At 47.1% G+C, this 15,685-nt stretch overlaps 1 protein-coding gene across 1 annotated transcript in view; it reads left to right on the top strand.

Annotated features, from left to right (window-relative positions):
• Positions 1-931: 931 nt before the first annotated feature.
• stard13a (StAR-related lipid transfer (START) domain containing 13a) overlaps positions 932-15,685 on the top strand; it is a 175,218-nt gene continuing 160,464 nt past the window's right edge. The window contains exons 1-3 of the mRNA XM_090226453.1: positions 932-1,450; positions 2,377-3,539; positions 11,176-11,316. Coding sequence (XP_090082579.1) covers positions 2,640-3,539; positions 11,176-11,316 — 1,041 coding nt within the window. The 5' untranslated portion in view covers positions 932-1,450; positions 2,377-2,639. The remainder of the gene's footprint in view (positions 1,451-2,376; positions 3,540-11,175; positions 11,317-15,685) is intronic.

Genomic DNA, 15,685 nt, shown 5'->3' with positions numbered 1-15,685 from the left:
TAGTATTAGACATCGTTCACCAGCTGTTATTGACAAGAAGACACACATCCCCACCCCTCGTCTTACCAGACGTAGCTTCTCTGTTCTACAGGTGCTTGGACAATCCCGCCAGCTCTATATTATCCTTGTCGTCGTTCAGCCACGAATCATTGAAACATAAGATATAACAGTTCTTAATGTCCCATTGGTAGGTTAATCGTAATCATAGGTCATCAATTTTACGATTGCATGTTAGCAAGTAGAATTGATGGCAGTGGGAGTTTACTCGCTTGCTTATGGATTCTCAAAAGGCAGCCCGATCTGCGTCCTCTTTCTGCGTCCTCAAACAACTCAAAAGAACCAACAAAATAGCACAGAAGATGACAGATTATATTCTGTTGCAGAGAAGATACGTTTAGATAGAACGATAGAGATGGATGAGGGAGGGAGGAAAAAAGCATGACTTCATACTTCTCTGTGGAATGTGTGTTTAATGAAGCTTGTCATTCTACAGCCATAACCCTGTCTTTACTTTAAGAAGCTGACTGAACAGATTCTGCTGATAGGAAGAGACGCTTAGGGGGAGAGAGGGAGAGAGGGAGAGAGGGAGAGAGAGGGAGAGGGAGGGAGAGAGAGAGAGAGAGAGAGAGAGAGAGAGAGAGAGAAGGTGGAGGAGGAGGGAGAGATAGAGTGAGGTAAAAAGTGTGACTTCATTCTTCTCTGAGGAATGTATGTTTAAGGTGAAAGAATCCATAGCCTGAAGTGAAGTTATATTTACAAGGGAGCAAGGGGGGTGATGTACCTCTCACTCTTTCTCTCCCTCTCTCCCTCTCACACACACATTCCACTCCACACCTGCACAGATGTTGCCTACTCCTCATTACCTGTCTGTCAAACCAGTCCTCTCCTTCTCCTCCTCACGGTTTAATGAGGTAGTAAAGGAAGAAGGCTCATCATTCTGTCCTTAACTCCGAACACCTCTCTCTCTCTCTCTCTCTCTCTCTCTCCTTCCTCTCCCCTCCTCTCGTTCTCCCTCTCACAGTCCCTCCTCATTCTCCCCTCTCTCTCTCTCTCTCTCTTGGAGGTAAACCCCCCTCCCCTATCTCCCCATCTCAGCCTTATGACATGCAAACACATGTTGTTCTCGGCTGGGTTTTCTTCTGTCGGCTGAAGGGACCAGTGGCAGTATCACAGGGCTCATAGTGGACACTGGGATGGTATGGACCTGCCTTACCAAGGATAATACAGCTGCTCCTACTCTCCTCGGGACTGTAAATCCACTGGAATTCTCTTTTCTTCTTGTCTCTCTCTTCAGCTGGGGTCTGGGTTCTGGGTTCTGGGTTCTGGGGTCTGGGTTCTGGAGTCTGGAGTCTGGGGTCTGGGGCCTGGGTTCTGGAGTCTGGGTTCTGGGGTCTGGACAGTTCATCTTTCCCTCCTTAACAACCTCTCCTGCACAGTGTCTCAGATACAGGTAAGAAAATACTACAGATTAATTTGATTCATTCTCTGTCATGTTCTCTCTTTCTTTCTCTCTCTCTCTCTCTTTCTCTCTCTCTCTCTCTCTCTCTCTCTCTCTCTCTCTCTCTCTCTGTCTCTCTCTCTCTCTGTCCCTCTCTCTCTTGTGCTTTTCTTATGATATCCTTCAGAACATTGTTTCAGTAAAAAGGCAAGTCAGCAGGTATTATTAGCATAGACATATGTTATAGATGGGATCAATTCCAACTAAAATTCAAGTCAATGTAGGAAATTAGGCTACAGTTGTTGTTCCACCACCACATTATTTGGAAACGACAAGGAAAACGACAGAAAAACATGCACAACTACTCAGCTGAAACCGGGTCAGGGAACACAAATATCGGGAATAGCCACCAAGGAAAAGTAGACTTAAACAGGCAATGACAAGGTTCCCCCTCCCGGTGTGGAGCTGAGAGAAAATGAAGGCTGTAGCATGACTTCCCTGTTTGGAGACAGTTTAAAGTTTAGAGTTTAAAGGTATGTTTCTGTTGGGGGGTTTTCAAGCTGTTTATGGGGTTAAAGAGGTCTTTGAATAATGAATGTAATTCTTTGTGTTTTTTTGAAGCAGGTCATAAATCAATTCAGTTTTGTGCAGAATTCTCAGCGCTGAACCTTGAGCGTCAGAAACAGATCCAGACTTGAAACAGATGTGATGTTTCGTCTCGATCAAATCTGGAGAATCAGATTTAAATGGCTATTTAAACTATTCTTGAGTAAAATGACCCACTTTATTTTTGTTCAAATGAATAACAAATGTTTTAGTCTGTGTTCAGTTTCAAGTCATGTCACTGTAGTAGAGTCGAGCTTCTATAATCCTGAAATGAATGATTGATCACGTTGACCTATAGGCCTAAACAGAATATTGAACTGTTCTCTGTGCAGATAACAAGGCCTTACAGCCCATTTAGGAAACATTGACCAGAACTGACCACCGAGGCTTCATGATAGGATCTCCAACCAGTTACCATGGCGATGTGTGAAAGACCACTCTTGCAGTCAGTCATCAACCCCCTCACAGACACGGCCAGACTCTGGACACAGTGACCGTTCTACTGGAGGATATACGGGGTCACCGTGAGGTTGAAGGTCAGGGTCAGGGGGTTGAGGTTACCTCTGTAGTGCAGTGTTGTGATGGCCTGAGCCCCATGTCCACACCACCTCCCCTGGGGGAATCAGGAGACCCAGAGCCCATGAACAGTGGATCTACTCAGGCTCAAACCACAACGAACAGAGATCTAGATGAGGTGGGCATGGACCATAGGCCTCCCTGTGAAGCAGATCCCATAGAGAGTGGACTGACCCTGGGTCAGACGTGGGACATGTACGAGGTGGACCAAACCTCCACGATGAGCTGTGATACTGAGGTGGAGCTTGGGACGGGGCCTGAGACTACTCCACACATACCGGTGTGTCCTACAGAGTCTGGTCTGGTCACAGAGGTGAATGGACGCTCTGGGAAACAACGTGTTAGAGAGCCTGTAGAGGAGAGGGAGAGGCCTAAGGAGACCCCTTCTCCACCCTCCTCTCCAGTCTCCTCTCCACCCCTCTCTCCTGGCCAGACTCTGGGACATGTTGCCCTTGATACCCCCCAGGAAAGGTGTCAAGATGCCCCAGGGCCAGGCAAGGGTAGTTCCATGGACTTGTTCTGTATCGTAAAACACAAACCCAGCGCTATCGTGTTCTCTGGAGACGACAACATCGACAACGTCAGCCCACCTAGAGTCTTCGTCACCCAGAGCCTCGATGGAGAGGAGTCTCTCTCGGGCGATGAGGATGAGGGTGGCAATGATGTGGAGGAGGAAGAGGAGGAAGAGAAGGATGAAGAGATCCCTGAACTGCCGCAGTATAAGGAGTTCCTAGTCAGCCGTCGCCGTAGAAACGTGAGCAGGAACAGGAAGAGGCAGAGGAAAGGACAGGAACTCCCGCCCACTGGCTCTCTGATTGACCTGGGCTCCACCAATAAGACCAGGTTAAAGGCCAAGGAGGAAGAAGATGAGGAAGAGGAGGAGGAGGAGGAGGAGGAAGAAGAGGCTGAAAGGAAACGGGTGAGAAAATCAGTACTATTCTATATTCACCACTAGAGGGCGCCATTATTACATTTCTCTCACTGAAATAACTGCCTTTATACGATTGTGTGTGTGTGTGTGTGTGTGTGTGTGTGTGTGTGTGTGTGTGTGTGTGTGTGTGTGTGGTGTGTGGTGTGTGGTGTGTGGTGTATGTGTGGTGTGTGTGTGTGTGTGTTTGGTTTGGCCGCCATTCTCGAATTCCGCTCATTTTTCTCTGGTCAGCCCTGGCATTCCCAGCTCCCAGCATGCAATGTGCCAGCAGGCGTTCTGTGAGTGTGAGCGTGCTCCTAACCACATTCTCACACCTGTCAGCGAGGTCCGGCCGGGGCTCCTGGCAGGTTCTCCTAACGTTCCACTGGCAGGTTCTCCTAACGTTCCACTGGCAGGTTCTCCTAACGTTCCACTGGCAGGTTCTCCTAGCGTTCCACAGGCAGCTTCTCCTATCGTTCCACTGGCAGGTTCTCCTAGATCTGTTCCCCTCTGGCACAGTGTTGTTTAGTGCTGGCTCGTCATGAAAGGATGTTGTGTGTGTGTGTGTGTGTGTGTGGTATGTGTAGTGTGTGTGGTGTGTGGTGTGTGTGTGGTGTATTTGTGGTGTATGTGTGGTGTGTGTGTGTGTGTGTGTGTGGTGTGTGGTGTATTTGTGGTGTATTTGTGGTGTATTTGTGGTGTGTGGTGTGTGTGTGGTGTGTGTGTGGTGTGTGTGTGGTGTATTTGTGGTGTGTGGTGTATGTGTGGTGTGTGTGGTGTGTGTGTGGTGTATTTGGGGTGTGTGGTGTATGTGTGGTGTATTTGGGGTGTGTGGTGTATGTGTGGTGTATTTGGGGTGTGTGGTGTATGTGTGGTGTATGTGTGGTGTGTGTGTGGTGTGTGGTGTATGTGTGGTGTGTGGTGTGTGTGTGGTGTGTGGTATGTGTGGTGTGTGTGTGGTGTGTGTGTGTTTGGTTTGGCCGGCATTCTCGAATTCCGCTCATTTTTCTCTGGTCAGCCCTGGCATTCCCAGCTCCCAGCATGCAATGTGCCAGCAGGCGTTCTTTGAGTGTGAGTGTGCTCCTGACCACATTCTCACACCTGTCATCGAGGTCCGGCCGGGGCTCCTGGCACGTTCTCCTAACGTTCCACTGGCAGGTTCTCCTAACGTTCCACTGGCAGGCTCTCCTAACGTTCCACTGGCACGTTCTCTTAACGTTCCACTGGCAGGTTCTCCTAACGTTCCACTGGCAGGTTCTCCTAACGTTCCACTGGCAGGTTCTCCTAACGTTCCACTGGCAGGATATCCTAACGTTCCACTTGCACATTTTCCTAGATCTGTTCTCCTCTGGCACAGTGTTGTTTAGTGCTGGCTCGTCATGAAAGGACGTTTTGTGTGTGTGTGGTGTGTGTAGTGTGTGAGGTGTGTGGTGTGTGTGTGGTGTGTTGTGTGTGTGTGTAGTGTGGTGTGTAGTGTGTGTGGTGTATTTGTGGTGTGTGGTGTATTTGTGGTGTGTGTGTGGTGTATGTGTGGTGTGTGTGTGGCGTGTGTGTGTGTGTGTGTGTGTGTGTGTGGTGTGTGGTGTATGTGTGGTGTGTGTGTGTGTGGTGTGTGGTGTATGTGTGGTGTGTGTGTGGTGTGTGTGTATATGTGGTGTGTGTGTGGTGTGTGGTGTATGTGTGGTGTGTGTGTGGTGTGTGTGTGGTGTATGTGTGGTGGGTGGTGTATGTGTGGTGGGTGGTGTATGTGTGGTGTGGTGTGTGTGTGGTGTGTGGTGTGTGGTGTGTGGTGTGTGGTGTGTGGTGTGTGGTGTGTGGTGTGTGGTGTGTGTGTGGTGTGTGTGTGGTGTATTTGTGGTGTGTGGTGTATGTGTGGTGTGTGGTGTGTGGTGTGTGTGTGTGTGTGTGTGTGTGTGTGTGTGGTGTGTGGTGTATGTGTGGTGTGTGGTGTATGTGTGGTGTATTGTGGTGTGTGTGTGTGTGTGTGTGGTGTGTGTGTGGTGTGTGTGGTGTGTGTGTGTGTGGTGTGTGTGTGTGGTGTGTGTGTGTGTGTGTGTGTGGTGTGTGTGTGTGTGTGTGTGTGTGTGTGTGTGTGTGGTGTGTGTGTGTGTGGTGTGTGTGGTGTGTGTGTGTGTGGTGTGTGTGTGTGGTGTGTGTGTGTGTGTGTGTGTGGTGTGTGTGTGTGGTGTGTGTGTGTGTGTGTGTGTGTGTGTGTGTGGTGTGTGTGTGTGGTGTGTGTGTGTGTGTGTGTGTGTGGTGTGTGTGTGTGGTGTGTGTGTGTGTGTGTGTGTGGTGTGTGTGTGTGTGGTGTGTGTGTGGTGTGTGTGTGTGGTGTATGTGTGGTGTGTGTGTGTGTGTGTGGTGTGTGTGTGTGTGGTGTGTGTGTGTGTGGTGTGTGTGTGGTGTGTGTGTGTGGTGTATGTGTGGTGTGTGTGTGTGTGTGTGGTGTGTGTGTGGTGTGTGTGTGTGGTGTATGTGTGGTGTGTGTGTGTGTGTGTGGTGTGTGTGTGTGTGGTGTGTGTGTGTGTGGTGTATGTGTGGTGTGTGGTGTATGTGTGGTGTATTGTGGTGTGTGTGTGTGTGTGTGTGGTGTGTGTGTGGTGTGTGTGGTGTGTGTGTGTGTGGTGTGTGTGTGTGGTGTGTGTGTGTGTGTGTGTGTGGTGTGTGTGTGTGTGTGTGGTGTGTGTGTGTGTGGTGTGTGTGTGTGTGGTGTGTGTGTCTTTATATTTGGATAACAGTGTATGATTTTCTTCTGTATAGTAATAGTATATATATATTCTGTATAGTAATAATATATATATATTCTGTATAGTAATAGTGTATATATATTCTGTATAGTAATAGTATATATATATTCTGTATAGTAATAGTATATATATATTCTGTATAGTAATAGTATATATATATTCTGTATAGTAATAGTGTATATATATTCTGTATAGTAATAGTGTATATATATTCTGTATAGTAATAATATATATATATTCTGTATAGTAATAGTATATATATATTCTGTATAGTAATAGTATATATATATTCTGTATAGTAATAGTATATATATATTCTGTATAGTAATAGTGTATATATATTCTGTATAGTAATAGTATATATATATTCTGTATAGTAATAGTGTATATATATTCTGTATAGTAATAGTGTATATATATTCTGTATAGTAATAGTGTATATATATTCTGTATAGTAATAGTATATATATATTCTGTATAGTAATAGTATATATATATTCTGTATAGTAATAGTGTATATATATTCTGTATAGTAATAGTGTATATATATTCTGTATAGTAATAGTGTATATATATTCTGTATAGTAATAGTATATATATATTCTGTATAGTAATAGTGTATATATATTCTGTATAGTAATAGTATATATATATTCTGTATAGTAATAGTGTATATATATTCTGTATAGTAATAGTATATATATATTCTGTATAGTAATAGTGTATATATATTCTGTATAGTAATAGTATATATATATTCTGTATAGTAATAGTGTATATATATTCTGTATAGTAATAGTGTATATATATTCTGTATAGTAATAGTGTATATATATTCTGTATAGTAATAGTATATATATATTCTGTATAGTAATAGTATATATATATTCTGTATAGTAATAGTGTATATATATTCTGTATAGTAATAGTGTATATATATTCTGTATAGTAATAGTGTATATATATTCTGTATAGTAATAGTATATATATATTCTGTATAGTAATAGTGTATATATATTCTGTATAGTAATAGTGTATATATATTCTGTATAGTAATAGTGTATATATATTCTGTATAGTAATAGTATATATATATTCTGTATAGTAATAGTATATATATATTCTGTATAGTAATAGTGTTCTGAGTGCCTTGCACCCTATTCTCTATATATAGTGCACTACTTTAGACCAGATGCCTATGGCACCCTATTCCCTATATTGTGCACAACTTTAGACCAGAGGCCTATGGCACCCTATTCCCTATATAGTGCACTACTTTTGACCAAGACCCATAGACTCTAGTCTAAAGTAGTGCACTAGTGCTCTGGGCCGTTAAAAGACTACTGCACTACAGGGTTCCATATCAGATGCAGACCAGGGTTTTAAAGTCAGTGATTGACAGAGTGAAGAGAAAACTGTTTGTGTCTGGACGTCTCTGTGTGTGGGGCCATCGACACCATTCGTTCCTATGTGAAGACCCAGTAGTGGGTTGAAGACAAATGACGTCAGTTAATAAGATGAGGTCTCATGAAGTCATAGGATGGTGTTTGAGCTACTCCAGGAAGTGACGTTGCAGTCTAGCTCAGTGCTGCCCCCTCTAATTGTAGGCCGACCGGGGTACTGCAGGCTGGCGTTAGCAACTAAATGATCCTCATAACTTCTTCTGTGTGTGATTTTAAAATAATCAGTTCAAGGAACATACATCTTGTGTATTAGAAGTAATTATTGGTATCAAGATTGAACACAAAGATTGCCATTTTTTCCATTCACTATTTTGGTAGATCCTGTTTTCTGCAAACAATGCCTGCAGTACCTCGATCGGCCATGAAACTTCCATTCATTGAGAGGGAGAGTCGTTCTCCCCTGGAGCAGAGCCAGAGCCCAACATTCTTAGGATGTCTGTTACTCTGTTATGGTTATCCATGTCTGTCAGAATGACTAGTCAGGGTGGAATCAGTTTAGTAACTAGTAGTAGTCAGTAAAGAAGAGTTAGTAAATAAGACTGGTTAGTAGTACATAAGACTGGTTAATGGTAAATAAGACTGGTTAGTAGTAAATAAGACTGGTTAGTAGTAAATAAGACTGGTTAATAGTAAATAAGACTGGTTAGTAGTAAATTAGACTGGTTAGTAGTAAATAAGACTGGTTAGTAGTAAATAAGACTGGTTAATAGTAAATAAGACTGGTTAGTAGTAAATTAGACTGGTTAGTAGTAAATAAGACTGGTTAGTAGTAAATAAGACTGGTTAATAGTAAATAAGACTGGTTAGTAGTAAATAAGACTGGTTAGTAGTAAATTAGACTGGTTAGTAGTAAATAAGACTGGTTAGTAGAAAAATAGACTGGTTAGTAGTAAATAAGACTGGTTAGTAGTAAATAAGACTGGTTAGTAGTAAATTAGACTGGTTAGTAGTAAATTAACTGGTTAGTAGTAAATAAGACTGGTTAGTAGTAAATTAGACTTGTTAGTAGTACATAAGACTGGTTAGTAGTAAATAAGACTGGTTAGTAGTAAATTAACTGGTTAGTAGTAAATAAGACTGGTTAGTAGTAAATTAGACTTGTTAGTAGTACATAAGACTGGTTAGTAGTAAATAAGACTGGTTAGTAGTAAATTAGACTGGTTAGTAGTAAATAAGACTGGTTAGTAGTAAATAAGACTGGTTAGTAGTAAATTAGACTGGTTACACCAGAGGTGTGTGTGTGTGTGTCCCTCCCTCCCTCCCTCCCTCCCTCCCTCCCTCCCTCCCTCCCATGTTCCCTCCTCCATCAACCTTTAGGGCTGAGGGGACACCTACTGAATGAGAGGATTGTGGGAGGGTATTTGATGAAGTGTAGAGGGACAGAGAGTCAGAGAGAGATCTAACTCCAACATGGTTACCCTTTAAATCTAGCCATCGCTGCCACTAACAGGGATGTTGAAGATTGGTTTTGAAAACTTAACTTCAATTCCCCAGCCCTTTCTCTCTCTCTCTCTCTCTCTCCAGGCCCTGATTGGTCACCTGACTGAGTGAGGTACTTGTTCACTGGTCGGTCCTCCAGGAAATGAACGTTGAAAGTTTCTTTGTTTCAACCCCAGAGTTCTTAGGGGCAGATAGCAGCACATCGGGTCTCTTTGAGGAGCTGGTTTACGCGTGCAATCGCACACACACACACACACACACGCACGCATGCACACACACACACACATGCACACGCACACACACCAACAAGTACCCCACATTCCCAGCCCTACTACTCTGATCGTGTCGACCATTTTGTGAAATATCTTCCTTTATGATTTGGCGGGCAAGCCATTTCCTGTGAGCCTGCGACCCCAGATCTCCAGATTCCTACAGAGACACAGCGGACCGACTCTGTACCGTGGATGCTATTTATAACCTGCTGGGGAAGAGAGGAGGGTGAGGGTGGGGGGGGGGGGGGGGGGGTGAGGGAGGGAGAGGACAGAGGGAGAAGGAGAAGAGGGGGGGGAGAAGAGGGAGGGGAGCAGACGTGGAGTAGGGGAATTTCAATTGGCTATGAATGGCAACACACACACACACACTTCTACTCACTCACAGTGCATCTCTTTCATAGTTTATGAAATGTTAATGTCTCCCTCCAACCTCAGTTTATCAACAGATGACTGGGCTCTGAAAGCATCAGTGTGTTTCAGCTGTAGTTTATCCACAGAGGAATGGGCTCTAGCCTCTTCTACCAGCCTCCTCTACCAGTCTCTTCTACCAGCCTCCTCTACCAGCCTCCTCCTCCAGCATCCTCTACCAGCATCCTCCACCAGCCTCTTCTACCAGCCTCCTCTACCAACCTCCTCTACCAGTCTCCTCTACCAGCCTCTTCTACCAGCCTCCTCTACCAGTCTCCTCTACCAGTCTCCTCTACCAGTCTCCTCTACCAGCCTCCTCTACCAGTCTCCTCTACCAGCCTCCTCTACCAGTCTCCTCTACCAGTCTCCTCTACCAGCCTCTTCCACCAGCCTCCTCTACCAGTCTCCTCTACCAGTCTCCTCTACCAGTCTCCTCTACCAGCCTCCTCTACCAGTCTCCTCTACCAGCCTCCTCTACCAGTCTCCTCTACCAGTCTCCTCTACCAGCCTCCTCTACCAGTCTCCTCTACCAGTCTCCTCTACCAGCCTCCTCTACCAGCCTCCTCTACCAGTCTCCTCTACCAGCCTCCTCTACCAGTCTCTTCCTCCAGCATCCTCTACCAGCATCCTCCACCAGCCTCTTCTACCAACCTCCTCTACCAGCCTCCTCTACCAGTCTCCTCTACCAGCCTCCTCTACCAGTCTCCTCTACCAGCCTCCTCTACCAGCCTCCTCTACCAGCCTCCTCTACTAGTCTCCTCTACCAGCCTCTTCTACCAGCCTCCTCTACCAGTCTCTTCTACCAGCCTCTTTTACCAGCCTCCTCTACCAGTCTCCTCTACCAGACTCCTCTACCAGTCTCCTCTACCAGCCTCTTCTACCAGTCTCCTCTACCAGCCTCCTCTACCAGTCTCCTCTACCAGCCTCCTCTACCAGTCTCCTCTACCAGTCTCCTCTACCAGCGTCTTCTACCAGTCTCCTCTACCAGTCTCCTCTACCAGCCTCCTCTACCAGTCTCCTCTACCAGCCTCTTCTACCAGCCTCTTCTACCAGCCTCCTCTACCAGCCTCCTCCTCCAGCCTCTTCTACCAACCTCCTCTACCAACCTCCTCTACCAGCCTCCTCTGTTTGCATTGTGTATGGCCCACTCCGTGTTTGTGTGCCAGGCTTTTTTGGGGCTTAATCTGGTCACATTATAACGTGTGTGTGTGTGTGTGTGTGTGTGTGTGTGTGTGTGTGTGTGTGTGTGTGTGTGTCTCTCTCTCTCTCTCTCTCTCTCTCTCTGTCGTTGTCTCTGTCGGTGTCTCTGTCCCAGGCACGGTCCCCGTGGTGTGATTCTATGAGTCAGCTGATGAGGAAGTTGGATCAGCTCAATCTGGACATACAGGAAGCACTCAGTGCTGCTAGCTCCTCCCACTCTGACAACGACCAACCAGAAACACAACAACCAGAACTGGTAAGTCCGATAGAACACAGACAGTCTGATAGAACACATACAGTCTGATAGAACACAGACATACAGTCTGATAGAACACAGACAGTCTGATAGAACACAGACATACAGTCTGATAGAACACAGACAGTCTGATAGAACATAGACAGTCTGATAGAACACAGACAGTCTGATAGAACACAGACATACAGTCTGATAGAACACAGACAGTCTGATAGAACACAGACATACAGTCTGATAGACCACAGACAGTCTGATAGAACACAGACATACAGTCACACACACACACACACACACACACACACACACACACACACACACACACACACACACACACACACACACACACACACACACACACACACACACACACACACACACACACACACACACACACACACACACACACACACACATCTTCCTCAGCCAGCATGTTGCCATGCGTGCAGACAACTATTCTGCCTCAGTTTAATCTATGGTTGAATTAATTAACAGTAATTGTTTGGATGCAACCCAAACCTGTTGTTTTCCATCATTAAATGTTTGTATAAATCTGTCTGTGTGTGGTGGGTGTGGGGGGTGGGGTATGCAGTGTGTGTGTTTTGGTCTGCCTTCATCTGGCTTCCAGGCGGAAACTCAGCATTAATCCCTTAACGAGGGGAACTCGTAACTTCAACCAATCTGGCAACACAGTAGAGTACAGTTCCAACCCAACTAACCAGCTAACCAACCTGCTAACCCAACTAACCAACCAACCAGCTAACCAACAAGCTAACCAACAAATCAGCTATCCAGCGAACCAACCAACCAACCAACCAGTTAACCAACCAACCAGCTAACCAACCAACCAACCAGCTAACCAACCAACCAGCTAATCAACCAAACAGCTAACCAACCAACCAGCTAACCAACCAACCAACCAGCTAACCAACCAACCAGCCAGCTAACCAGGTAACCAACCAACAAACTAGCTAACCAACCAACCAGCTAATCAACCAACCAGCTATCCAGCTAACCAACCAACCAGCAATCCAGCTAACCAACCAACCAACCAACCAACCAGCTAACCAGCCAACTAACCAACCAACCAGCTAACCAGCCAACTAACCAACCAACCAGCTAACCAACCAGCTAACAAACCAGCTAACCAACCAGCTAACCAACCGTCCATATGTAACGGATGTGAAATGGCCAGTTAGTTAGCGGTGGTGCGCGCTAAATAGCGTTTCAATTGGTGACGTCACTTGCTCTGAGACCTTGAAGTAGTGGTTCCCCTTGCTCTGAAAGGGCCGTGGCTTTTGTGGAGCGATGGGTAACAACGCTTCGAGGGTAGCTGATGTCGATGTGTGCAGAGGGTCCCTGGTTCGAGCCCAGGTAGGGGCGAGGAGAGGGACGGAAGCTGTTACACAAACAACCAACTAACCAACAGCAACAATCTTCAGGATTCCCTAAATGTTTGAAACAATCTTTATATTGTGCCAATCTGGCAACCCAGCACACCAGCAGCAATGCAAATCAAGAATCCTCAGCATTTTAGGTTCTCCTCCATCAAATACATATGTTTCTGAGGACCGACCTGGCAACCTACCTGGCAGTAAATAAAGGTGAAAAATACTGAACTACATGCTTGACTTGGCTGTTGGCAGGTTAGCTTTACTTAACTTAACCAAACAATCACATTTGATTTGTTTAGCACTTTATACAAATGCATTTGTCATATCGTGCTTAGTCCACAGCAACCCAGGCCTAAATCCCTTATAGAGTTTACAGAGGCAATATGAAGGAAATAAACACAGACTGATAGACCTCATATCCAAAACTTCTTCATCTCAGAGAATCACACCGACAGTCCTCTCTGTTGTCCCTGACCTACCGTGTACCCTCCACACAAAGGACAGTCCTCTCTGTGACCCCTGACCTACCATGTACCCTCCACACGAAGGACAGTCCTCTCTGTGATCCCTGACCTACTGTGTACCCTCCACACGAAGGACAGTCCTCTCTGTGACCCCTGACCTACCGTGTACCCTCCACACGAAGGACAGTCCTCTCTGTGACCCCTGACCTACCGTGTACCCTCCACACAAAGGACAGTCCTCTCTGTGACCCCTGACCTACCGTGTACCCTCCACACAAAGGACAGTCCTTTCTGTTGTCCCTGACCTACCGTGTACCCTCAACACGAAGGACAGTCCTCTCTATGACCCCTGACCTACCGTGTACCCTCCACACAAAGGACAGTCCTCTCTGTGACCCCTGACCTACCGTGTACCCTCCACACAAAGGACAGTCCTCTCTGTGACCCCTGACCTACCGTGTACCCTCCACACAAAGGACAGTCCTCTCTGTGACCCCTGACCTACCGTGTACCCTCCACACGAAGGACAGTCCTCTCTGTGACCCCTGACCTACCCTCCACACAAAGGACAGTCCTATCAGCTGTTAATACAGAGATATATTACAATACTTAACATCAATCAGCCTTTTATTTGTCTGTCCATTCCTCCCCTCCCCTCCCCTCGCCTCCCCTCCCCTCCCCTCCCCTCCCCATATGATCTGTCCATTCCTCTCTTCTCCTCTCTCTTTGGTCTGTCCATTCTTCCCCTCCCCTCTCTCTATGGTCTGTCCATTCCTTCCTCTCCCCTCTCTCTATGGTCTTCACTAACCATTCTCTCTCTCTCTCTCTCTCTCTCTCTCCCTTTCTTCATGATCTGCCCATTCATCTCCTCCTCTCCTCCCCCTTCATAATGAAATGAACAAGAGTCCTGCCCCTGTGTTCTTCCATAACGAGAAGAGTTTTTTCAAAAGCCAGGCTTTTCCCAGAGCTGGGTTTTCCACTCCCGGAATCTAATCAGGGTTCTAATGAAGAGTTATGGTGAAGGTTTTCATGAAGGACTGAAGTGGGAGGCTCTCTGTTTCTGTCTATTTTTCTTTGTGTGTGTGTGTGTGTGTGTGTGTGTGTGTGTGTGTGTGTGTGTGTGTGTGTGTGTGTGTGTGTGTGTGTGTGTGTGTGTGTGTGTGTGTGTGTGTGTGTGTGTGCATGTGTGTGTGTGTGTGTGTGCATGTGTGCGTATGCGTGCGTGCGTGGGGAGGAGAAGGAAGGAGAGGAGCGAGGGAGAGGGAAGGAGAGCAGCGAGGGAGAGGGAAGGAGGAAGGAAGGAGAGGAGCAAGGGAAGGAGAAGGAAGGAGAGGAGCAAGGGAAGGAGAAGGAAGGAGAGGAGCGAGGGAGAGGGAAGGAGAAGGAAGGATAAGAGCGGGGGAGAGGGAAGGAGAAGGAAGGAGAGGAGCGGGGGAGAGGGAAGGAGGAAGGAAGGAGAGGAGCGGGGGAGAGGGAAGGAGAAGGAAGGATAAGAGCGAGGGAGAGGGAAGGAGAAGGAAGGATAAGAGCGGGGGAGAGGGAAGGAGAAGGAAGGAGAGGAGCGGGGGAGAGGGAAGGAGGAAGGAAGGAGAGGAGCGGGGGAGAGGGAAGTAGGAAGGAGAAGGAAGGATAAGAGCGAGGGAGAGGGAAGGAGAAGGAAGGAGAGGAGCGGGGGAGAGGGAAGGAGAAGGAAGGAGAGGAGCGAGGGAAGGAGAAGGAAGGAGAGGAGCGAGGGAGAGGGAAGGAGAAGGAAGGAGAGGAGCGAGGGAGAGGGAAGGAGAAGGAAGGAGAGGAGCGAGGGAAGGAGAAGGAAGGAGAGGAGCGAGGGAGAGGGAAGGAGAAGGAAGGAGAGGAGCGAGGGAGAGGGAAGGAGAAGGAAGGATAAGAGCGAGGGAGAGGGAAGGAGAAGGAAGGAGAGGAGCGGGGGAGAGGAAAGGAGAAGGAAGGAGAGGAGCGAGGGAGAGGGAAGGAGAAGGAGAAGGAAGGATAAGAGCGAGGGAGAGGGAAGGAGAAGGAAGGAGAAGAGCGGGGGAGAGGGAAGGAGAAGGAAGGAGAGGAGCGGGGGAGAGGGAAGGAGAAGGAAGGAGAGGAGCGGGGGAGAGGGAAGGAGAAGGAAGGAGAGGAGCGAGGGAGAGGGAAGGAGAAGGAAGGATAAGAGCGAGGGAGGGAGAGGGAAGGAGAAGGAAGGAGAGGAGCGGGGGAGAGGGAAGGAGAAGGAGAAGGAAGGAGAGGAGCGAGGGAGGGAGAGGGAAGGAGAAGGAAGGAGAGGAGCGGGGGAGAGGGAAGGAGAAGGAGAAGGAAGGAGAGGAGCGAGGGAGGGAGAGGGAAGGAGAAGGAAGGAGAGGAGCGAGGGAGGGAGAGGGAAGGAGAAGGAAGGAGAGGAGCGGGGGAGAGGGAAGGAGAAGGAAGGAGAGGAGCGGGGGAGGGAGAGGGAAGGAGAAGGAGAAGGAAGGAGAGGAGCGAGGGAGGGAGAGGGAAGGAGAAGGAAGGAGAGGAGCGAGGGAGGGAGAGGGA

This window comes from Oncorhynchus mykiss, chromosome 29 (assembly GCF_057628025.1).
Source record: "Oncorhynchus mykiss isolate SJ-2025 chromosome 29, ASM5762802v1, whole genome shotgun sequence".
NCBI lineage: Eukaryota > Metazoa > Chordata > Actinopteri > Salmoniformes > Salmonidae > Oncorhynchus > Oncorhynchus mykiss.
Note: the sequence above shows the minus strand (reverse complement) of the source record. Positions and strands in the feature narration are given on the sequence as shown.